General features: G+C 40.6%; 2 protein-coding genes and 1 non-coding gene across 11 annotated transcripts; 1 reads left to right on the top strand and 2 right to left on the bottom strand.

Annotated features, from left to right (window-relative positions):
* The first annotated feature begins 177 nt into the window (after positions 1–177).
* Positions 178–10,325, top strand: LOC103709691 (probable NOT transcription complex subunit VIP2). 2 transcript variants are annotated; one of them, XM_008795157.3, is made up of 14 exons: positions 178–332; positions 1,466–1,587; positions 2,080–2,185; positions 2,266–2,444; positions 2,614–2,977; positions 6,171–6,380; positions 6,461–6,562; positions 8,146–8,231; positions 8,331–8,513; positions 8,634–9,065; positions 9,147–9,199; positions 9,293–9,334; positions 9,836–9,977; positions 10,064–10,325. In XM_008795157.3, the coding sequence occupies exons 2-14, from the start codon at positions 1,570–1,572 to the stop codon at positions 10,127–10,129; spliced, it is 1,983 nt and encodes a 660-aa protein (XP_008793379.1). In that variant the 5' UTR covers positions 178–332; positions 1,466–1,569; the 3' UTR covers positions 10,130–10,325. The 2 variants fall into 2 exon arrangements, with proteins under 2 accessions (XP_008793379.1, XP_038988874.1); XM_039132946.1 differs by lacking the exon at positions 178–332 and having other exon boundaries at positions 2,061–2,185.
* LOC113462894 lies at positions 2,108–2,185 on the bottom strand. Its single transcript, XR_003386183.1, has one exon. It is a non-coding gene; the product is annotated as a small nucleolar RNA snoR35 (small nucleolar RNA).
* Positions 10,326–17,845: 7,520 nt separating the features above from the next.
* On the bottom strand, positions 17,846–22,855 carry LOC103709690 (zinc finger CCCH domain-containing protein 53-like). Of its 8 annotated transcripts, none has more exons than XM_039132938.1 (10): positions 22,161–22,855; positions 20,910–22,055; positions 20,643–20,819; positions 20,347–20,526; positions 20,153–20,271; positions 19,786–20,064; positions 19,486–19,642; positions 18,902–19,132; positions 18,724–18,805; positions 17,846–18,618 (listed from the first exon to the last, which is right to left on the bottom strand). In XM_039132938.1, the coding sequence occupies exons 2-9, from the start codon at positions 21,932–21,934 to the stop codon at positions 18,772–18,774; spliced, it is 2,202 nt and encodes a 733-aa protein (XP_038988866.1). In that variant the 5' UTR covers positions 21,935–22,055; positions 22,161–22,855; the 3' UTR covers positions 17,846–18,618; positions 18,724–18,771. The 8 variants fall into 8 exon arrangements, with proteins under 8 accessions (XP_038988866.1, XP_038988867.1, XP_038988868.1 ...); XM_039132939.1 differs by having other exon boundaries at positions 22,253–22,855; XM_039132940.1 differs by having other exon boundaries at positions 22,314–22,855.
* Between the last annotated feature and the right edge of the window lie 1,554 nt (positions 22,856–24,409).

The following is a 24,409-nucleotide window of genomic DNA, read 5'->3' as shown; positions in this document are numbered from 1 at the left end:
TGTTCAAGAATTTTGGTATTTTGTGATGATTTAAAGGTTGTCTCTCCTGAAAAACAGGAGAAGAAATCCGGTCAAGAAGCAGGCCCGGGTGACGAAGAAATCCGGTCGGTTCGCTTGAACCGAACCTATTGGATCTGTAGCCAAGAAGGCCGTATAATCGCTTCGCACGGCCAGGCCCCAAGCCAACTTTTATCTGTCGGCTCGGACTGCAACCCCCTCTCTTCCCTTCGTCTCCACTCCCGGTCTCGTTCGAAAGCAGCACTCCCTTCCTTCTCCATCGCTCCACCATTCCTTTCCTCGCACCGCTGAGGCCCATTCTCTCGTCTTCGAAGGTAGATGCCGCTCACCTTTTCTCTTTTCATGCGTTTAATGCCCTCGCAGTCGATCGATCTCGCTCTAGGGTTTTGCCCTCAGATTAGTTTTTGTCGAGTTGAAGTCGTTTCTTGGGAAGATTTTTTCTCTTTTGGTTCATTTCTTGTTTGATCGGAGTTTTAGAATCGGTTATTGTTTACTATTTATAAGATCTGGGAGCAAGAAAGGATGAATTTTTACTTGTTTAATTAGACGAATCTTGAATGCCAAATTGAACGGTAAATAAAGTCTATTTTGAGAGAACAAACTAATAATAGTAATAGTAATCAATCGTTAGAACAATTTTGAGTAGTAATTTGCCCTTGCTCGACTTTCTTGATGCTTGTTTCGCTCAACACTAACATCATTAGCAATATATATCCTTTTTATGTTCCCTCTTTTTTTAGATTCATATAGAAACAGTGAGATAGCTTAGTGACTTTTTTTCTGGAATTTTTCGTTTTTGAAATATGTATTCCTTTCGAAACAGTCAACTATAGTCTATCAGGATGTCCATGTTCTTCAATGCCACTTAGATAAATCTCAGAAGGTGCATGAAGAAAAGATCGAGTGATGGAATGTATGAAGCTGGCTTGGCCGCTTACCAAGAGTTTGGAGGGTCGTGGAAGTTTTGGTTGGATCTGTGTGGAGGTGACATAAGAAATCCTGAAGTTTGGGTTTAGGGTTTTAGAATACTTTCACAAAGCCTCAGAGGTTAGAACCTAATATAGCCTAGCAAGAACTGGGTGATGGATTAGAACTTTCTATGGAGATTTTTCTAGTCCTAATGTTTATATTTGTTCATGGGCAAAAAAAAAATAAAGAAAGAAAAAACAAAAAGAGGACTTATTTTTCAATACTCTTAAGCAAAATAAGAGTACACAAAGCTGACTACTATTAAAGGGATAGGCCTTTTAGTCATACGCCTACAGCATATTATGCAAGAATGATTCTGATTAAATAAAATATTCTTTGTGTTAATTTTTATGTTGCTTTATCCAATTATAAAAATTTCAAGTATGGCTATGTCATCCGGCATAAAGCAAGTTCAAATTTTACACCATACTGCACTTACATCTAACCTTCTTCTTGTGTTATTTTTACTACTTTTCAGATTTGGAGACAATTGTCGAAAAACAAGAAAGTCTTCAGACACTCAACAAGGATTAGAAGATGTTGCATCTGGAATTGACTTTTCTGTGAATTCTTTTCATCACAATGTCCGGGTTGCTTAATGTAATTCCTCTTCTCCAACTTTTGCTCTAACAATACAAACTATTAAAGTATTGCAGGTCTATGTTTGGCTCAGAAATAGAACACTTACAAGGCTTTTGACTATTAATTCCTTTTAAATTCCTGTAGTTTTACTGTTTATCCATAATTATTTCTTATTTTAGCAGTCAGATAGTTGGTATTGTAGTCTTATCTGTGGAGCTGCAATTTGCCCTTTTTATAATTGCTGAAATGGAACCACTCTCTTGTTATTGCTTAAGTACTTGATGACTTGTCACCTTGTGGTGGTTCCATTTTACAATAATTTTGAGTAGAACCTCTTACATATGACAGACCGTGACAGGTTGTCTTTTATCAAGGATATGGGAAGTGTTTTTTAGTTGCCAATTTATTGAAGATGGGGCTTCTTATACTTCTCTTCTATTCTTATATCTGCCTACACATGCATATGGGTCTTGTTTTGCTTAACCAAACAGATGGAACCTCTGCTTGCAGTCAACACTTAATGGTTCAACATCAAATCTCCCTGACTCGACTGGCAGGCCTTTCACATCTTCTTTTTCTGCTCAGTCTGCGACATCTCCAGGTTTTCATCACTCTGGTGAGACGATTCTCATGCACTTTTCTTTCTCTGACAAATATATGTGAAATTTTCACAATAACACAAATGCGAACGTTTAGGTGGTCTGCAAGGGCTACACAACATTCACGGAAACTTCAACATTCCCAACATGCCGAGCTCACTCGCATCTAGGAATGCGGCAATGACGGGTGTCCCATCAAGTGGTGTTCAGCAACCTGGAGGAAACATATCTAGTGGACGATTCGCGTCAAACAATATACCAGTTGCTTTGTCTCAGGTTTGTATATTAACATCCTTTTCATCTAGACTAATACCACGTTGCTTCATCAGGAAATCTCAAAATATCATACATCACTTTTTTTACTGAATGCATGCTTTTTCATGCTTTATTTTATCCTATGCCTACCTTCAAATCTTTATCCATATATTCTCATGTTATCATGCAGATTTCTCATGGTTCTGGGATAACCAATAGAGGGGGCATTAATGTTGTAGGAAGCCCTGCTTTTAGTAGTAGTATGAATGGGGTTGGTGGTTCAATACCTGGGATTCCCTCAAGTTCTGCTGCTGCTGGCAACCGTAGTTCTGTTCCTGGGTTGGGTGTATCTCCAATTTTGGGGAGTGTAGGTCCTCGAATAACAAGCTCGATGGGAAACATGGTTGGTGGAGGTAACATGGGAAGAAGCATAAGCTCTGGAGGATTATCTGTTCCTGGCCTCGCTTCTCGTGTAAATTTTGCTGCTAATAGTGGATCAGGGAATCTTAATGTACAGGGACCCAACAGGTTGATGGGTGGCATGCTTCAACAAGGTCACTCTCTTAAATTCTCCAGAGATTCTAACTAGTAATGTTAGAAGGCTGTGTCATTTTCATTTTAGTCTTCCTTAGCCTATATATTGTTCATTTCCATGAGTAAATTTCATAGTTCATATTGACGCTAGGTGTAAGTAGATGCAGTATTGGGGACATGTTGCTATCAGGAGAACATAACAGAACAGATATTTTGTCTTTCTGTCATCTGCGGCTAACCTAAACGACCTTTATTAACATGTTGCTGGTGTGCCACCAAGATTATGATTGTTATATTGATAAATTTGTATAGTGAATCTTGATGACATACTGCCATATTTCTTACCAGGCCATTTGAAAGCATCAGGAAGGCTCAAAAGTCGTGTGTCGAGCCATTATGTTCTTTTATCTTTCTTTTATATAACATTTTTTCTCTAGGGCTTTTTGTTTGTCATGTACGATTCTTTATTCCCAATTCCCAGCAAATTTGACATGCATTGTTATTTCAAAACTGTTGCTTGAAGTAGAGTATAGAATTCTCTTAGAAATATGCATATATACCCACATACATACATCATATATATGGATATATATGGATATACATACATATATATTTTTAGAGTTCATTTAAATTTTATTATCTATTTGATTTTATGTGGCTTAAGTAGATATTTGTGTCAGTAGACGTTGTTAGATGAGTTTTCTATGGATTAATAACGTTCTTTAGTCTTTCACAACCAGCTGAATGGGCATTTTAATTGATTTTTAACCATTTGAGATAATAGCTTTTTTTCCTTATGTTAACAGTAGGCATCATAGTCTCAGGTTAATTCAAAGAGGAGTTTAATCTTTTCTTGATACAAGGAGGGTTCTTTTTTTCAAAAAAAGAACTTCAGGTCAAATCACATTTATCAACTGGTTTGGTTTGGTCTTCTTCTGAAAATGTTGGTGTTAGCTGGAAATATGAATACTGAAAACACCCTTGTAGTTTTCATTTTTCATTTTTTTTATTTTTTGATATCTGAGGCTGAGTATTAAGATATTCAATTCACCTTTTGAAAATAAAATGAGCTCTTTTTTTTTGGGGGGGGGGGTGTGAATTACTCATACATTAACAAGTTTCTTTTATTGTAACTATGACTATTACCAACTGCCAAGTCCCTGTCTAATGACTTACTCATAAATTTTTGTGGGTTGTTTTTATTAAAATGGTTTCTCAACTTTGCAACATCATGTTGTTTCTTGGAGGTTAGGGTTTACTTTATTGTTGAGGACATTCTTCTCCGTTGCGGGGCATGAAATGCTTCTGAAGATTATCTATGCTTCAATCTTTCAATATGATGGGTTTCTGTCTCCTTCGTAAGAGGAGTCTTGATGAGAGATTTATGTGAACAACTTGTAGAAGTTCTTTTAGCTTTCTGAAATTAACTGTAATATCATTATGAAGCTTTGTATGGACTGATAGTAGAACATGTTTGTGGATGTCCTGGTTGATTCTTGTTCTGGTCGTCAGATCATCTTGCGTTCTTGGTATTTTGTTATTTTTGCATGTTTCGTCATCCATATTACTTTATGGGGAATTTTTTTTTAGTCATGAAAGTAGCCTCACTGCTGATCACAGACATAGCTATGGAACAAAATTGCATCCTTGAAGAAATGAAGAGGCAATATTGGCAAATTTTTGACATTCTTCTTGACCATCTTAAATGAGTGTTTTGGCTGCAAGGATGATAGTGGTGGAGTCATAAATTACGATGAAAATGATGAGTTGGCAATTTGTTGAATTTGACTCATACCATCATGTGCAAAGTTGATTTTAAATGCTACTTTGAAAGGGAAAAAAATATGAGTTTGGTTATTACATAAAATTTTTATCCTCAGTTGGATAAGAGGATTTTGCCAATCTTTTTAGAAAATTGATGACCAGAATTGACACTTCTTAGGTTGGATGACGCTCTGTTTAGTTCATTTGTGTGAAGAGGATTGTTTCAGGGGGGGCATTTATAATCTGTATGATGAGTCAACGGCAGAAATGAGTTTTAAAAAATGCCTACACTATATTTTTTTTTTCACTTGTTGCAAAAAAAAAAGTGGGATATCATCAATATTATCAAGGAAATTTTACAGTCATGATAATTTCACAATGAGATCAAAAACACCTTTTCCACTTCCAGTTTATTAAAACATTTGCCAACATAATAAAATATGACTCTGGTCATTCTGTGAAAATCATATCTGATGGAATGGATAATAGAATGAATTGACTAATTGAAAGGCTCATTTGTATTTGAATGTCTTGCCACTGTTTTCATCCTTGGAAGTCTAGAATGGTTGCATGAGAAGCTTGTGAAGGAAAATTGGGGTGGGTTAATATTTTTTATTACTGGGTGTTTACTATCTGGATTTTTACAGTATCAGAGATCACCTTTAGACTATTCATTGTATATGGTATGTGAAATAAGTCAAATTGCAGGATCAAATCCTTCTAGGTCTTCTCTTTTTCTTTACCTGCATTCTCATATTTCTTTTCCTCTTTCATCTCTCTGCATTTACCATCTTGATGAACAGATCAGTTTCAGATAGTCTTGATCATGTAATTATTTGCTTATCTACCATTATAAATAGATTTTTTTATCAGCTATACAAGTTTTTTTAAAGGACATTTGGAAAGATTTTGTATGTTTTAGTTATCTTATAAAATTAATGAAATGCATTATTTTTTATTCATATACAGATATATTAATTTATGAGAAATTTTTTTGCAGCATATGCATATTATTGGAATATCTTTGCTAGCTTTAAGGGCTAGCACACAATTCAATGGCATTATGATGCATTTAAGTATAAATCTCAAATTGATAGTTTATAGTGTTTGTTGTGCGTTATTGGGTCTTGAACTAATTTTCAGTTCATATCATTCTGATAGTTGGTCTGAGGAACATCTATGTTGTCTTTGACAATTTTGTCCCATGTTCACCTTCCACCTCCTTTGACCATAGAGGATGTTATGAATTTACTCATATGAACTGTGTATGGGTCTTTTTTCCCTAATGCATGTTGTTGGTCTGAGCAATTTGCTTTAAATATAAATTATGGATTCTAGGAACTTCTGTATCTGTTGGGAATGATTTGCATTTAATAGCTACCTTGCTGTATTAGTCTATTCTTAAGTATGGTCCCTGAGGTTGTGTAGCATGTGTTTATGAATTAGCAGCACCTCAAATGCTCGGTATGCTTGGAAACTCTTATCCTACATCTGGAGGACCATTATCTCAGAGTCAAGTACAAGGAGGGAATAATGCATTAAACTCTATGGGAATGTTAAGTGATGTCAACTCCAATGATAATTCTCCTTTTGACATGAATGATTTTCCTCAATTGACTGGGAGACCAAGTTCAGCTGGAGGGCCACAAGGACAATTGGGTATATAAATTGAGACCTGTCATTCAATTTTTCAGAGCTTTTGCATGCAATAAAATGCCAGCTGATCTCCAAGTTTGTAGGTTCAATGCGCAAGCAAGGAGTTGGTGTTAGCTCCATTGTCCAACAAAGTCAGGAATTTAGCATCCAAAATGAAGATTTTCCAGCTTTGCCTGGATTTAAAGGTTATTAGTTACCTTTCATCTAAACATTTCTTTATTTTCTTTAAAATATTACCATATTTTATATTTTCTAGCAAGTCATTATGAATTTTATATTTTAGGTTTATAATGGGGAACATATACTGTTTTACATTGACATCTTATCCAGAACATTGGGCAACTTGTGTGCATCGTGGTTGCTTCTTTTTTTTTTCATTTATCTTTGTAGGAATTTTGGTTTTGGCTTGTTTTCAGAAAAAGTTCTCAATATATTTTGAATCATGAAACTTGCATGTATTGCTTGCACTTGTTGAAGAATAAGCCTTAGCAAATACCTATGTTAAAATGTTTGTTGAAATCAAGGGTATTCTTAAAAGGCACTTAATATTTTGTTATTGCTATCATTACGTAGCAATATAATGTGCCAATCAGTGCTAATATTTGAGGCACGATTGCATTTTGGCTTCAGCCAACTTGTTCCTAACTTTTTTATAACCTTCAGTGCTGGCAATTCACTTCTATCAGCTTTTTTTGGTAAAACAGATAAATTAAACCATTTGACTATACTTCTATCAATTTATTTCAGTTGGTGTCCTGTAATACCAGTTTGGACAAGTATAAAATTGAAGATTTTGTCCGGTTCTCTTTCCTATAAAGTTGAAATTAAATGTGCAATTTATTTTCATGTGGTTTTAGTTGAGTGCATAAAATACCTTGGGAAACAACAAACTTGGGCAAGGATAAGCATATTGCATTATAATGCTCATCAAAGACCAATAACAGATACATAAACCCGATAAATTTGTATGCAATTGTCAATTTGAAAGTGCAAAAATGATTTTGACTTACCTGGACAAATCTAGCATTCCATGCCATTCTAAAATGTGTGCTCTCTCTCTCTCTCTCACCATTTGCGCCCTAAATATATGTTGTACACTCTTTTAAAGAAATTCAATCTACATAATAATATGGACTATTTCTTTTCAAATAAAAAGCATAGACAAGAAACATGAAAGAGATTGAAATTTGAGATAGGTAGACATCATTACATGCTTGATGTAAATAATCAACCTTAACTGTGCAAACCCGCATCCATATACAGTCTGAGCATATACTGCTCTGTATTGGCTTGTAGTGCAGCCTATTTCTGTAATGCATTACAAGACTGGCCTATACACGTGCAGTTATTGGGTCTTACTAGTATGCACCTCCTGTATTGTTCTGGCAGCTATGCTAGCATCCTATCTAAACAGCATGGTTAAGGAGTGATGTTAAATTCTAAGCTGTGTTCTATTGTTTATTCTAGCAGATTAGTGTGTATGTTCTTTGTTCTGTCCTGGACTATCTACAAGTTTGGGTTATATCTCGTCATGCTTTCAATTAGTCAAATTATTCCATATGTAGCAAAATTTCGTTGGAAGTAGTTGAGCAGCAGCAGTTTCTGTCACTTCAGAAAGACCTGACTAATGATTTGATATTCCTGTTTACCTGCTAATTATTCGATATTCCAAAAATCTATCAAAAAACTATCTTTGTCCTTCAGTTGTATAATATTGCTTTTGACTTTTTGAGTTGCCCTTTTTAATCTAGTTTTGATTCTTGTATAGGTGGCAGCTCAGATTATTCTGTCGATCTGCATCAAAAGGAACAGCTTCATGAGAATGTTCCGATGATGCAGTCACAGCACTTCAGTGTGAGTTGAAGCCTTTATTTGAAATAATGGTATAATTTTATATTATTGTTGTGCCTTCCATTTGCCTAGTTTGAAAATTGGAGTGGTGATATCTTGTAGATGGCAAGATCTTCTGGATTTAGCTTAGGGGGAACTTACCCATCTAACCGGCAGCAACAGCAGCAGCATGCTGGAGCAGTCAGCAGTGCTGGTGTTACATATGCGCATGGAAGCAATCAAGATCTTATCCATCTACATGGCTCTGATCTGTTTCCATCTTCTCATGGAACCTATCACTCCCAGGTACATTACTTCATCTAACTTCTTGTTGCTGCAGGAATATCAACTAACCTGTGAGTATGTAACCTGTGGTCCATCTTTTAATACTAATCTGAAGTTCCTCTCCTCAACGTGTCTTTGTAGATGCAAAATAGTGGGCCACCTAGCATTGGATTTAGACCATTAAGTTCCCCAAATGCAGCTTCTAGTATGGGAGCATATGAACAGCTCATTCAGCAATATCAACACCCACAGAATCAATCTCAATTTCGACTGCAACAGATGTCTGCTGTTAATCAATCTTACAGAGATCAGAGTCTGAAGTCCGTGCAGGGGATACAGAGTGCTCCTGATCGGTTTGGCTTATTGGGTTTGTTAAGTGTTATTAGGATGAACGATCCAGATCTGACATCACTTGCTTTGGGAATTGATTTGACAACATTAGGGTTGAATTTGAACTCATCAGATAATCTTCATAAGACATTTGGATCTCCATGGTCTGATGAACCAGCCAAAGGAGAGCCAGAGTACTGCATTCCCACCTGTTATTATGCCAAACAACCACCTTCACTACAGGTAAGATTTTCATATGAAATCTTTTTGACATAAACTCTCTCTACTCTTGTGGCTATACTAAATCTGACATTGTGGATGCAGCAAGGACATTTTTCGCGGTTTCATCTATTAACACTGTTTTACATCTTTTACAGGTTTGTTTCAATGATGAATTTTTCTCTTTTTGGTTAGTGTTTGTATTGACTCCAATTGTTGTTTAATTAGGCATGCTTCTGCTTTTCTTGCAGCATGCCAAGAGATGAAGCTCAACTGTATGCTGCTTCTGAACTGTAAGCTTGCTCTCTCTATCAGTCCACTTCGGCCACTTAGTAGACCTTTCGGTTGCCAGAAATGGCTGCTTGCTGTTAGTATGATTCCAGTATTAGATGCCATGTCGGTTTGTTTTTATTCATTTCTATAATTCTGGATTCTCCATCGAGCCAAGAAATGTAAAACTGTCAGTAAAGTCGCTTCTTATGTATGAAGTTCTGAGATATGCAGTAGTTTTTGTTGGGGCTGCAACATTTGCTTGTACACCTATTCTGAAGTGCAACCTGCTGCTTACATCCTGAAGCATTTGTCCTATTTTAGTTGGCTAATTGATTTACATCACATTGTATAGTCAACTTCGTGTTTGTGTTGTATTTTGTTGCCCATCTTAGAAAAAAAATGTAATGGTTGGCTTTGGTTGCATGCGATTTCTTTCCAATATGATTTGTGAGGATCCATAATGATAAAAGTTTTCGCAATGCAGCATAAACAGTCTCTTATTCAAATCCATTGCATTGCAGATATTCACGAGGGTGGTTCTACCATAAAGAGCACCAATTATGGTTCACGAGAGCAAACGTGGAGCCTCTGGTTAAGACTCAGACGTATGAACGGGGAACCTATGTCTGTTTCGATCCAAACACATGGGAAACTAGAACTAAGGTATGATTACGTGCCTCTTTTGTTTGTTCTTTTTTTGAATTATTATTTGGTATTCACATGTCAGATGATTTGGCCATCATCAACAGGAAAATTTTGTTCTCCAATATGAGGCGGTGGAGAAGAAGCCAACTCTTCCTTCTGCGCGCCCTTAAAATTAGCCTAAGGTCTTTAATGTAAAGCTCAGCATGTGTCACTAATTCCAGAAATAAACTCGATCCAATCTATTCTTCATTTTCTTTAATGCTGTGGTTTCATGCAATTGCGCTACTAGGCGGTTTCTGTCAGCCTCGGTATCCCCAAATTGACTCAGATAGTTCGTAAGAAAATTTTTATTCCTCCTTTCTCTCTCTCCCTGTTTCTATCATATATATCTATCTTTTGTGTGTGTGTGTGTGTGTGTGTGTGTGTGTGTGTGTGTTAAGAGTATCCTGTTGTGTGATTTTTTTTCTTTATAAGGGGTAGAGTTTTGTCATATTAAATTATGTAACTTTGTCATTTGAAGCATAATAATAGAGGAAGAAAGGAGGAATGCTAGGCCTACCCTCATATTTGGATGAAAGCAGAGCAGCTCGTGCTTAGGGTTGGACTCTTGACCGCAATCAAACTCGTGCAGGGTCTGCATTTTAAATGAGAAGGATGAGGTTTACATTGGGTGTAGGCCGTTTTCACCTCTACCCAAGCATGTAGGTTGAGCAACACGCGCACACAAAAAAGACGGGGCCTTGAAATGGTCATTATTTTGGAAAATGTTTTGAAAATCACCATCTTCAATATCTTATGAAGTCCGGCGTTTTGCACTGTGTTTCTTTTATCAGACTTTGTATAATTAGTATATGTAGTAAATATGGTGATAAAAGAAGAATTCGCTGCACTCATTGTAGTAGTAACAGAACAAAAGAGAAAAAAGTTATCTTGGGTTACTTTTACGGATGCCGATTGGAAGTGTTTCTATCTTTAGTCTGCCAGGTCTATTATTAAGTTCTCTCTGTCATTTAATTTCAATGGTCACTGTATTTGGGCGTGGGTGGCGGTCATTTATGCGCGCAGTTTAGGCTTACTCTTTGTGCATGGATTTAGGGTTCCCTGGGATCGCCGAGCAACTCCCTCCTCCCCCGAGCCGAGCTGCTCGGGCTTAGGCTCAGCCCGGTAAAAGCCCAGCTTAAGCTTGGCTCATTAGTCAAAAGAGCCCGAGCTCAAAATGAAGTCCGTTTAAACTTGAGGTCGAGCTCGAGCCCAAACAACTCACGAGCTTAAATGGAGCTTGTGATTTAATATTGCCCATCGACGATCAAATAAGAGGGCGGCTTTAGGATCTGATGATCGAGATCATGCCATCGATGGAACCGTGGGCGGTCAGATCTGGATCTCACTTGGAAATCCTGTGGCCAAGTCCAACCCAAAGGCCAAGACCCTCCTCTCCTACCTCTTCTCACTAACCCAAGGCATATCTGGATTTGCCTTGTTGGGGCGCCGCTCGTCTAGAGGCTCCTCCTCTCCTACCCCTGTGTCCAACCTAAGGCCCCAGAACTTAGCAACAGAGAAGCTAGAGTTTCTTCGATGCCTTTCTTCTTCTCTATCTTATTCTAAAGGTAAGGAGATCTTGTTCTCTCTCTTCATGTTTGGATCATGTCAAATGAGTTCTGTTCCTTATTTTCTTGAGTTTTTAGATGCCTAACAATGAATTTAGCAATTTTGAGAATATTTGAGTCGACCCCAACACTGGAGAAGATAATTTATGAAGCTTCTGATAGAGTGAGTCGATCCAAATGATCGATCAAGTTTTCTTTGTCTTTTATCGAGCTCGAGCTCGGGCCCAATACAGAGCTCGGTACCAAGCAAGCCCAAGCTCGAGCCCAATACAGAGCTTGGTATCAAGTCCGAGCCCGAGATTATGTGAAACGAGCCAAGCTCGAGCCTCCCAAACTCGGGCTCTTAAGATGCCTAAATGTTTAACGAGTCGGAAGTCTCAAATGCAGCACCAGAGTTCGAAGTGCACCTTTTTTTTTTATGCTAAGACGAGTAATTCATAGAACACCTATACGGATGCACCCAATAAAGACGGAAAATAGAATATCACAGTGTTTCTGAGGTAGCTCCCCATCTATTGCCCAAGTCTCTGAGGTAGCTCTCCATCTACGGCGAGTGCACCCTATTGTTTGGTATGTGCAAATAGTCAAAATTAGACCTGCATTTCTGCTGCCTGTTTGGTTGCCTGGAACTGGGGAATTGAACCCAGTGAGCCCAGGGCAGCCCGCTTCGGGGTTTTTGGTTGGCCTGTAGCAAAGCTGTAGTGAGTTCTTGCAGGTCGAACATGGACAAAATCAAACACGTAGGGAGTAATGACCTGAACCGGCTATTTCAGGTCGGTCCATTTATATCAAACCAGATATGGTAGGCTTCGTTTACTGTCAAAACTAGTATCGACGAGGACAGAATTGAGGACCAGAAATTGGATACAAAATGCTCGGTAACTGCTGGAGTCATGATTTTATATATCTGCTCTTCTCAGGAGGAACAGTGGGGTTTCGGGTGGATCCGCGACCAATCGATTAAATTAAAATACCTCTATAATTTTGACTGTAATGTGAGAAGCACTTTTTAACTGATAATGAAACACAACTGTCTTTGCTGAAATGTTACTCTTCATGCAACAACATGCACATCTTCTATCTTGTCACTTGTGATAACTGATTTTTGATTCTAACAATTCATTTTCTTTTGCAAGTATCCTTTACTTGTAACAAGTGATTAAAAGTTGCAAAAAAAGTTTAGTAGATAAGCGTACCAGTTGGTGCAACTGGTAAAGTTATGGGGCTTTGATACTGGATAATCCAAATTTAAATTTTACCTACATCCAATCGGCTGAGTGGAGGGCAACCCCCTCCTTGTCTGAACCTTACTTTCTTTTTCAATAAATATTGCATCCCTCTTCTTAATTCTCTATCATCTTCAGATAATAACATAGAAAGGGAGATAAAAAGAAGTGGGAGTCCATTTATTGGTTAATTAACAAATTACAAAATGGGATGGCTCCCTGTTTAACCAGTCGTATGCATACCATGAATGGTCAAATAAAGAAACATCATGAAGAAATGATCTAAATTCAACATATCATCACCGATATCATCATTTCTTCCATTTGAATCATCAACATGGGTTTCACATAAGAGGATCGCAGCCACTTATCAAGTACCTTTTCCTCTTAGATCAGTTACAGGCAATAAATACCCCATTAAGGTAACTAAAAGTTTGCAGCTAGTACAATTGTCATCTTTACGTGGTTTGTATCAAGGAAATGGGTTTTCGATCCAGCCGAAAGTTTTCCCAGTCTTGTTCTTTCAAGTCCTCCTTTCACTTTACAGCTCTATATAAAACGTAGCAGAGGTACAACCAAACCTCCTGAGCCAAAAGAATCAGCTTGAATCCCTCAAAGAATGAAAGTCTTATCCGGCACCTCAGCTTCCACCAAACATCCAAACCAACATGACCTGCAAAACCACGCACGGAATGGTTTTCCACCTTATAGTACAGTAATTACTTCGGAAATCGTGCGAGAAAGGAGACAATATCTGAATCCAGGCATCCCCCTTGGGATATATGGCCCCATGAAATCCCTGGTAAAACCCAGGCCCATTTGGACAACTAGATAATGACTGCGGTTGGTAGGCAGAGTTGGTCGGTTGGCCCCAGAGATGGGAGTAGGGGGAGAGTAGTAAAAATATTATTGGAAGAAGCACTGAGGAGCTGGGAGACACCCCACTATTAACTAATAAGATGGCGACTATTCCTTGCCCTGGAAACGAGCACATGAAGGCACACGCAAGCGGAAAACACGCAGAGAAGGAAAAGAATCTTTCCTGTTCTCACCCAACCATGCCATACGTCGGAAACAGTAATCGCTACGGGTGGCCTCCACCGACACCAATTTTTTATTTGCTCTTCTTTTTTGAATTGGTTGCTTCTTTGTTGTCTTATTGCATGAGACGAGAGAGAGAGAGAGAGAGAGAGAGAGAGAGAGAGAGAGAGAGAGAGAAGGAGTCCGCTTCCTTGAGCTCCGAATACGGAATCTAAGATGATGATGGGAACTGCCTCCTAATGATCCCAAGTTCTCCGCTCCCATAGCTTTTAATCTGGGTTTAATTTGCTTGCTCGAGAGCCAGTAACCATGGAAGCCGAGGAGCTGGCAACATGGTCTTCGATAGCAACTTATGCATGGGAAACCGGGCTACAGCCTAATGGTTGCGACCCACTTTTGCTGTGAGAGTAGTTTGTGTTTGAATCCTGAGAGGTTGCGTTTCAAATAACTGATAACACCTATCACTGTTTCAGGAAACACCGCATGCGCGTAGGACAAGGGCTGTTGCATCTTTCACACGAAAGCACGACTTTTCTTTGTTCGCGCGAATCAACCGCTGGATCACACAATGGTTGCTTCGAGGTCTGCACATGTAGATGGATGAATAAAAAAATTTAGAGTACTTTGAGAGTTGTGTAGAGCGCTATCCGATGGTCGATACCATATATAAAAAAAAATCAATCATTCTTTTATGCAAAAGATACAACCCGAACCCAAGAACGTATGTCCCGCACTAGAAAACAAAGCCTATAACCATGAAATTTTAGTAGCACTCCGCAAAATCTGTTACTATAACCATTCTCTAATACTCATTTTAGGAAACATCATACAAGATATATAATACTGCAGTAGTTATCAAGAGTGTTATTAAAAATTATTATACAGCGACAATACCTTATAAATGCTGCAGAAAATAATACTCCACCAACAGTTTTATGGAATCTATCTTGGTCGCAGTTAAGTTTCACAATAGTGCCACCAACTGTCCTTGGATCCCGGGTCGTTCCAGCAGTGGATTGAGTTGCATCTTTAGCACTTTGAAGCTAATATATTTTTGGAGCTAATGCCTTTCTTTCTCAACTTATGTTTGTCTGCCAAACGTTTGAAGGCCTGAAGGGTTGTGACTTGCGACCACATTTTTCACTACTGGAAGATGGAAAGCAGGCCCCAAGGCTCCTTCCTTTGTGCCTGCTTTCCTACTTCCAAATTAAAGGCAAAACAATATGCTCAGGACCACGCAACTATTCTATCACGTAAAGGTTTGCATATATTTTTACCAAAAAAAAAAAATGTTTGCATATATATTTTCTGTATGGTTTCTGGCCTGATTTGTCGTAACCATTGCTTCCGTATTTTACCATCCTCAAGAAATCGACTGTCACACGTGTGGAGATGAAACACATTTCTGGATCTCTGTTAGTAGTAAAGCTGAATACAGTATAAATTATTTTTGTACAAAGGTCCCCTTTCATGCTACGCGCGCATATAAACACATATCTGATACGTACACACGAAGTAGGCATTCTAATAGTGGTTATTTTGTAGCATTTTTCCCTACCAGTAGGTAATAATGCAAGTACCGTGGTTTATTTTTCTTTTCAGAGTTTAATCTGAAAAATGCTATACTAAGGTCTGAACATTAATTTGCTCGCATAACCATCTTTCTATTTTTGATGAAATTCACATAAACATCTGGCTATTAACTACTTTTCCTGTCAAAATGGTTAAGGTTCGCTTTTATAACACTCTGTATGGTTCTTTTTGAGAAAATTCAAATGAAGGTTGGACTGGACTAGTAAGGCTGTTATTATTGTTACAATGGCCAATTAAGATAATTGTAGAGCCGCTATAATGATATAATGATATAATGACATCTAGTTTCAGAGCACTGATCATGATCTTAAAAGGATGTGTGAGCATTCAATATTCATGCATGGCATTTCATCACCATTGCATGCCTTAGTCTGCGGTCATTAATATTGACTTGTCGCTCGGGGAACTTGTCCTCGAGTTATAGTGCACTGATTAATTTTCAGCTGATGCTCGACTAGATCATCGGTCATGTAGAAGATGGCTCGAAAAATAAAGAAACTCGATATTTTCATAAAAAAATTTGTAGCTAGTTAAAAATTATATGGGGTATTTTTTGATTTCAGGTTAACAAATATCCCATGAAATACGATTTAAACAATTCACAAATAATATAACCTTTCCATTCAAAAGGTTAAAAAATAAAATATAAAAATTAATATTTTGAGAAATATTTGTAGATTTGAAATCCATACAATGTCTTTGTATAAGAAATCCTAGATAAATATACAGGTATTAGTTGGTTAAGGACATCTATCTGCACCAAATGCCATATTTTAATGAATAGAAAGGAGTTATAGCCCACCAGAGTTTATTATGGATATGAAATCAATGCACTACTAAGCGTATCTATGATTCCACCATATTTTTGGATCCATAAGATCAAGTAAGACCCAGACAACCCATAGATCCATAAAAAGTAAACCCATGCTGCCGGATGACCGCCTCTCATCCTAGCTTAAACCAAGAAGTGAGAAAAAGTTGGAAGCTGGAATAAGGATGGCAGCATTTCCATTAGATCCATCACACCAGTTTGTGTAATTCATATGTGATTAGGCCATGCCAATCAAGGTCATATCCGATGAGAAATAAGACAATAACAGTATGCCATAATATTTTGTAGATTTTATGAAAAATTCATTTAATTATTTATTTAAAAAAAAATGGAAGTATATTTGGAGTTTCTGAATAATCTTATTACTGGAAAGTAACATAAATAAGTATACCTATCGAATATTCAATGTATATAAGTATTAGATACCTGTTTCATACTTATATCCAGGTATACAAAAAATATATAAAAATAATTATGTACCCCTTTCGCTTATCTTGTATACATGACCTAGTTTTTTTGCGAGCCATCATTCATCAAGAATAAAACTGATAATAAAATTCTCCATAAACCATATATTATGTATGGTATGCTAAAAGAAAGTTTGCGTCCTCTATGGTCTCATTCGTTTTTTTTTTTTTCAGAATATGATGAAGTATTATTTGTACTGTGATGAAAAAGAACTGTTGATCTCTGAGATCGATGATGCGGCAGCTATCGGCGGTGGTGCAGGATTCTGAAGTTACATGGCGAGAGGATCCTGAATGGTTCAGGCAAGGGGTTGGGCAGCTTAGCTAAGCCGTACTAAAAGAAATAAATAAAAGTTACTGCAAGATGGCCCAAACTTGCATGCGGCGAAGATCAATCACTGTCTCAGGCGGAGGATCTCATGGACGTCTGGACCAATCAGTGCCCTGTCTCAGGCCTCGCAGCTTATCCATTCCCAATGACCTCCAAGCCTATCGATCCCATTAGGTAAAGGCCCCCATCACCGTCACCATGACCAGAAAAGGTTGCTCCGGCCTCACCCTCACCGTAACCTCTTCCCCCATAGCAAGCAAAAGAATTCACGGAAAAGTAAAAAAAAAATAAAGAAAAAAAGGGGGCGCAAAAGAGAGGAGCAGCAGCTCGTTCTCCAATCCACACGAACTTCCAAAAGCTATTGGTGGTGATGGGTTTGAAGAGAATGAAAAGGAAAAGGGCAAAGAAAGAGAGAAAGAGAGAACGGGCAAAGGAGATGTCCGTTTGTGTAGGTATAGATGAGATGGACCACAGGATAATCCAAGCAACCACGTGATCTCCAGCTAGATTACACGAGCTTAGCGGGGAGAAGGCCGCAGGGTGACAGCGCTGGGAAAAGAGGAAAAGCATGACGTTAGGAGGGAGGGGGAGGGGAAACACCACCACTTGACATCAGTCACCTTATTATTTTATTTGTTTACTACTTACCCTCCCTTTAGAGTTAGGCCACTATAGACTTATGGCGTCAGTAAGTAGGTGGTCAAATTGCTCAAACGATCCCAACGATGACTAAGAGTTGCTTGTGTTTTAAGTTAAACTATAATTACTTGCAAATAATTCAATGAGGACTTGCGCAAGCAGGGATAAATCTTGAATATTTACACACAAGTGAAAAAGCAGTAGAAAATATTGTTTCTTAGCTTTTTCTCTTATCACTGTCACCTACAGTAGATTTAAAAGTAAAAAAAAGAAGAAGAAAGAAAGATGAAGGTAAAAGGTAAAAGACAATTGGAAAGGGTGAAAGGGAGACGACGCAGGAGGTTGATGACAACCTTCATGGCGATGATTAAACCGTTGCTCTCCAATCCTTTTAACTTCTCCTCCGCTAGGCGGCGGTCCTTTCCTCTGCTTTGCTTAGCTATCCTTTCGGAAATCGATCAGTCTGGCTTCTGTTTTCCTGTCCTGTCCTGTTCTCATCTGTTTGGTGTCTGTACTCCGTATTCAAATGTTAAGTATCTGATGGCTGGTGGTAGATGATGGCTACGTAGCTAGCTTGCTTGCACTAGCACCAGTAGTAATAGTAGTAGTAGCAGCAGCAGTAGTAGTAGAAAGTAGTGGGCTTTTAGTAATGCTGCATTGGTGGTAGTCTGATTGATTGCTGACGACTGAGTTGTTCCTTTCCATGCCCTTTCTTCCTCCTTATCACCCCTATCCTTGTTTCCTTTCTTTAAGCAGCTGCATTATGACATGGCACCGAGGGGCTTGGAGAGGCAGTGGAGGCCAGTCTATAGCTTACAATTTAAGAAAAGATATAAAAACAAAAACTATTAACCTTGAAACACTATCTATCCTGACTGCAACTTCTCTTTTCCTATACTCTTTCCACTATGACTTTTTCCTTCCTGCAAACAAATAAACAAGCAATGAAGGAGAGCTAGCTATGAAATGCCATTATTAATTTGAGTCTTAGTTGCAAGACAGCGGTCGGGAAAAGGATTGCTACTTACTTTGATTTCGGAAGGCCGGCTCACTCCCATGAGCCAGTTCCCCCCACTTTACATTCCGATCGCTCCACGACCGGACGAGAACCTAGTCGAATAGAGCATTTTAGCTTCGATACTTTGAGAATGAAGTACACATGCATTGACATAAGCCTAATGCAAATTACTGCGAGTAGTCGTTTACCTGGGCATCTGAAAGAAGCAAGACTTGAAGGAGGTCATGTCCAGTGTAGAAGTAGTCGGCAGCAGCGTGGAGGTCATGAGATGGCTGTTGCTGCTGCCGTTGGTGCCATTGCAGGAAGCCGTAGCAGCGGCGGAGGCCGCCGCGATATCAGCTTCGCCGACGGCGGAGTCGAGCGTAAACGAAGACCTGGTTGGCGAAGCAAAGGGACTATCCGGCAGGTTATGCTCAGCGCTGCCAAAATGTCGTCAAAGAAACATAAGATGGAACCCGTTACACATACACACGCACCAAAAAAAAAAAATAAAAATAAAAAAATAAAAGAGCTCCCCCAGAGTTAATAATGCTCGAAGAACCTTTCTTTTGCCTTTTATTTTCCTTTTCTTTTCTCGATTTTCTTTTCTTTTACTCTCTCACCTTCTTCTCTTTGTAGAAGCATTAATGGTGGGGGGAAGAGAGAGAGAGAGAGAGAGAGAGAGATGAGGAGGAAAAAGAAATGAAAATGGTTTCAAGGAAAAGAGAGAATAATGATAACAATAAGAACAAAAAAAAGCGTAATGGGAGGGGTTAATTAAAGATTCTATTACCTTTCTTGGAAATCGCCATCGTCTTTGGGGTTCGCCTCACCGGAAGATTCCTCCTTATGGGCAGGGTCGACTGGCGTCTGGCGAAGCAGCCCATGGGAAGAGCTGTTTCGCTTGAGGCCGGGTGCCGCGCCAGGCGTGGTGCTGGAGCTCTTGCTGTCTATAACCAGAAAATTATACCCTCTCATTAACTCCGCCATGATTCCAAAGTATATCATATCACAATTATAGAGCCACTTAATTGCACTCGTAACTAATCCATGCATCGCATCCAGGTGATTAACTTAATTAATTAACCCGTACCTTCGGATGGCGAGTCTTCCTGGCTTCCACCATTGCTCCTGGAATCCAGAGAAGGAATGGCGATGGTTGGAGGAGTGGAAATGGTGGAGGTGGCCATGGAGGAGGAGAGACTGCGGGTTTTCAGATCGAGGAGCTGGAGGCCCATGAATCGCCTGTGTTGGAGCTCAATGGCCTGCTGCAGCTCCGCCTCTTGCTGCTGCACTTCTAGCTTCCTCCTCAGCAACAACTCCGGGGTGCTGTTGCCGCTGTACAGCATCCTTGCTCCTGCTCTCCAATCCACTGCAATTCAGTCAATTAAACTATAGAACGAAAGGAAAAAGAAAGAAGGCTTTATTTCGATATTGAAATGGAGTAGAGAGGTACCAACCGAGCTGCTGCAGGTCGTAGGGGTCTCTGGAGTCGAGGCCAGTAGGGGTAGTACAGCCAGAGAAATCCCCCCTCTCGGCCTGCTGCTGCTGCTTCCTGCGGGCAGAGAGGATCAGAAGGCTGAGGAAACAAAAGTTACTCAAGAAAGCTAGGAATTTTGAATCAGGGAGAAGGGGGGAGGAGTGGTGCCTGTACTTGTCGGGGACCTTTCCCTTCTCCTTGTAGGGCTTGACGAGGACCCGGGCGTCGCACACGAAGTGGGGGTTCCCCTTGGCCAGGATCAGCTTCACTGTCTCCGGGTAGACGAAGGTTACGAACCCAAACATCCTCTTCTGCTGGTATGGAATTCTTACGTCTTGAACTGGCCCATAAATACTTAAGAAGTTTTGAAACCCCCCCAAAAAAATAAAAAGCAGCAAAGATTAGCCCCGGACGAACTAAGTTTAGTGTTTCATAAATTCGAAGACTTCGAGCAGCAAAATAATTCCAACCTGAAATAGTTCGAGACATCTTCTTCTCGGAAGGTGCTGTCGGCCGGGAAGGTCAAGTAGATCTGCCTCGATCCTGGATTCACCATGCCGGAAAAGTCACTCCTTTCCATTCTAGACCGGCCCATGAACTTGTGGCTCTCGTCCCCGCCGAGCATCAGCGCCGCCGCAGCTGCCGCCCTGTCGGAATTCGAAAGCCAGTATCTTTGTTCAGATCCATTCACGACTAAGAAGCTAAAATTGGAGTCTTTGAAGTGAAAAAGTGAGTACCTTTGGCTCTCACTCTGCTGCTGCTGTAAGAAGAAGTTGAGGCATTTGCTCGACGAGGGAGACGGCGGGACGGAGCCGGTGGGGGAGTAGGGAAAGGCGGAGGCCGTGAGCTGGGAGGCGCCGCCCAGTCTCTGGCTCTTTGACCTCAGCAGCAGCTCCTGGCACTGCTGTTCGACCACGGCGTCCATTTTATTACCTCCAGCCATCGCCGCCGCCGCCGTGGCGGCGTCGTCGGGAAGGCCGTGGAGGAACCGGCAGGCGCTGCCGTTCTTGCAGTAGCCCCGTGCGAAGTAGAGGCAGGGCTTCCACCCGAAACCGGCGCCAGCGGGGTCGGCGCCGAAGCAGAGGTCGGTGACGGAGCAGATCCGGCGGTGATGGCCGTTGGCTCCCCAGCCAACGCCATAGGGGAAGAGCATCCCGTTCCCGTCGCCGCTCGGGCTCCGGTCGACGTCCGGGTAGAAGAGGTCGCCGCCGGCGGGGACGGACTTGGGCCCGATGGGGATGTGGGAGGAGGCGTGGACGTCGTTGAGGAAGGAGAGCTGGTCGTGGAGCTGGAACTCGTCGATGAGGTCAGCCCCGGCGTAGAACGGGGAGGCGGCAGCCGGATTGCTTGGGCTCACGAGCTCGTCTGTGGGGTTCTGGACGACGTCGTCCGCGGAGCCGTTGAGAGCGCTGCCGTTGCTGTTGATCCGGGAGAAGACGGGGGGCGGAGCCCAGGAGGAGGGGGAGGATATCGAGAGCGGCGACAGAGGAGCGAGGCCGAGGCGGGAGGAGGAGTTCTGGCGGGCGAGGAGGAAGGAGCACGGGGAGGCGGCGGTGGCGGTGGAGGAGGGGAGGAGGCCGAGGTCCTTGCGGGCCTTGAGGACGACCGAGTGGACGAGGGCCTCGGGGCCGAAGGCGAGGCGGATCATCTCCTTCTCGCCGTGGTCCTGGATCAAAAGAAGCCCCATGATCTTGGCAGCGTTCTCCGGGTCCAGGTTCTGAATCCTCGAGAACACGATCCTCGTCGCCTCGTAGGCGTCCATGGACTCACCGCCAGTTTTAGAACCAAAAAAAAGACCCTTCCTCTTCTTGTTTTCCTTCCTCTTTCTTTCTCCACTATTCTTCGTTCGTTTGTTTAATTTTTTTTAACTCGCACGGCACCGGCTAAAGAGAAAGAAGAAAGAGAGAAACAAAAAAAAGGTAAAGAGGAAAGCGTGAAGGGTGTGTTAAAAGATAGGAAGAAGACGAGGAAGAGTAGCTGACACTTACTCCTCGTCTGCTGCTGCCATTAAAAGGCAGTTGGGTGGAGAAAAAGGTTGGGAAAGAAAAAGGGCAAAAAATAAAAGGGCGGAGGCCAAAACCTTATTCCCTTCTCCTCAAATAAATGGTACTACTGCTTGTGCTTGTGCTTGTGTTTGTTACCTTGAGCTTTGTTTGCCTAATAAAGAAGAGATACTACAAAGCTGCTGCTGCTTGCTAAGGCTCTCGTGCTCGCTGCTCCCTGGGAGTAGTGCTCTTCTTTCCCTTCCTTCCCTCCTTTACTCTTAGAAGAACAGTGCATCACTGAGCTGCTATTGACCGACTCCATTCCCAAGGATACAAAGCTGCGAGTCACCAGCAACGGCCTACAAGTCCATCCATCCCTCTTTTGGCTCCGTTATAATTGCTTTGTCCGGCATGGTTTGGCGAGGATTCTAATGACCTCTTTCCTCTTCTCCCCCCCTCTCTCTCTCTCTCTCTCCCCCCTCTTCCCTACCTTCGTCGTTTTCAAGCTGGGGAGAGTGCATGGATAGATCTAGATCTGCTCAAATAGGGCACGTTCACCTCTGCACCTGAAAGCTCGCTCCTCTCTCTCTCTCCTCCTTTCTCCAACTCGAGGCCCAGGGCGTGGGCTAACTGGCCTTTTCCTTGTCTCTAGTCTTTCTCACTCTACCCTTTTCCCTAAGCCATGATTTGGATTCCGGTCTCGACCCCTCACTCGCCCCCTCGCCCTCTTCTTTTGTCCTCTTGTTGCTGTACCGTTGTCATACTATAATAACATTATCTAGATCGATAATATGCCGTGTCGCAGTTCGCGCACCACCATAACTCCAAAACGTGACATATTCTTTTTTCTTAACAACAAATTTAAGGGGTCAAGAGCCAAACGAAAGATAAGAGAAGACCTAATGGTGTTCTTAAAGTACCCATCATGGGGATTTCAATGGCATCACAGAGATCTAAGAGTAGTGGATCTCTCTCTCTCTCTCTCTGGTGCTCATTTCACCATCCCTTTCGGATAGTAATAGATACATCATGGGGGTGGTGAATGTTTCCGCTGGATCACCAACTTTTTCTCATTTCAGCATCATGGGACCCTGCAGTCTTTTGAGGCTTTCGTATCTTTGTGGATAGAATTAAACTGAGCCTTCGGTCATTCTTCTTCTTATTTTTTTTCCCCCCTCAGCTTTTACTGCGCCCTTTTTAGGGGTGGAGGTGCTTGGGTTCACCATGTACAGTGCTACGCATGGTTTTTTTTTTGCACTGCGGGGCGTGTTTGGGATGAGTTGGAGCGACTCGTGGGGTCGCCATTGATGAAGGGGACGAGTCGGCTTTAGAGGGGCGGGGAAAGGTACGCTGTGGTTTCAGAGCCTCACATGGCTGGTGTGGTCACCACCCCCTGTTCCCACGACCACACGCTCCTCCCTCTCCCCAACCCCACTTTCGCCCTTGGATCCTCATGTTTCAAAAATATCGCCCGTTATGATAATATAACAGCCGTTATATTAATCATTAATTTGGCAGTCCTTAATTTCCTGTGGGCTGGTTTACTGGCTCGTTTGATTTATTCACAGTATAACAGATTTGTGATTAATTTCAATGTATTTTAAATCAGGGACACATTGGACCATCTATTCAAACATGTTATCATACATACCATATAAATACAAAATTTTTTTTTGCATAAATACCCTCCTAAAATACTTATTTTGCTATTCTAACCTTCTTTTTTTTTATTTTTGTTTTTGCATACGTATCCATGCCATCTAACCGCCGTTAAAAAATTAACGGTTTCAAATTAAAATAACTAAAATACTCTTTATGGGTAGACGTGCAAATAGAAACATTTATAAAGATATGCAAACAAATAGCAATTTTGGATATTTAGGGGCATATATGCAAAAAAAAAATCATAATAGATGGAAAGAATTTAGATACATTAATTAATGTGATAGCCTTCAGAATTCTGTATTTATTAGTTAATATCATAGCTTATGTCATAATTGTTGTTACATGTTCTAAGAATGACGACTAGTATAACTTTTCGATATACTTAATTACATGGTAGAACCTTTTAACACGCAGCAACTTTTAACTTTGGTGGAGACGCCATCATAACTTCAGAATATTAATAATAGGCAAACTCAAAGGGGTTTGAGGGTATCAATGTTCTCTCGATAGCAAAGTTAAAATTTTCCATTGATCTATTTTCGTTGACCATATGAAAAGTTCATATTCTTTTTAATATTTGTTAGAGA

This window comes from Phoenix dactylifera, chromosome 13 (genome assembly GCF_009389715.1).
Source record: "Phoenix dactylifera cultivar Barhee BC4 chromosome 13, palm_55x_up_171113_PBpolish2nd_filt_p, whole genome shotgun sequence".
NCBI classification, from domain to species: Eukaryota; Viridiplantae; Streptophyta; class Magnoliopsida; order Arecales; family Arecaceae; genus Phoenix; species Phoenix dactylifera.
Note: the sequence above shows the minus strand (reverse complement) of the source record. Positions and strands in the feature narration are given on the sequence as shown.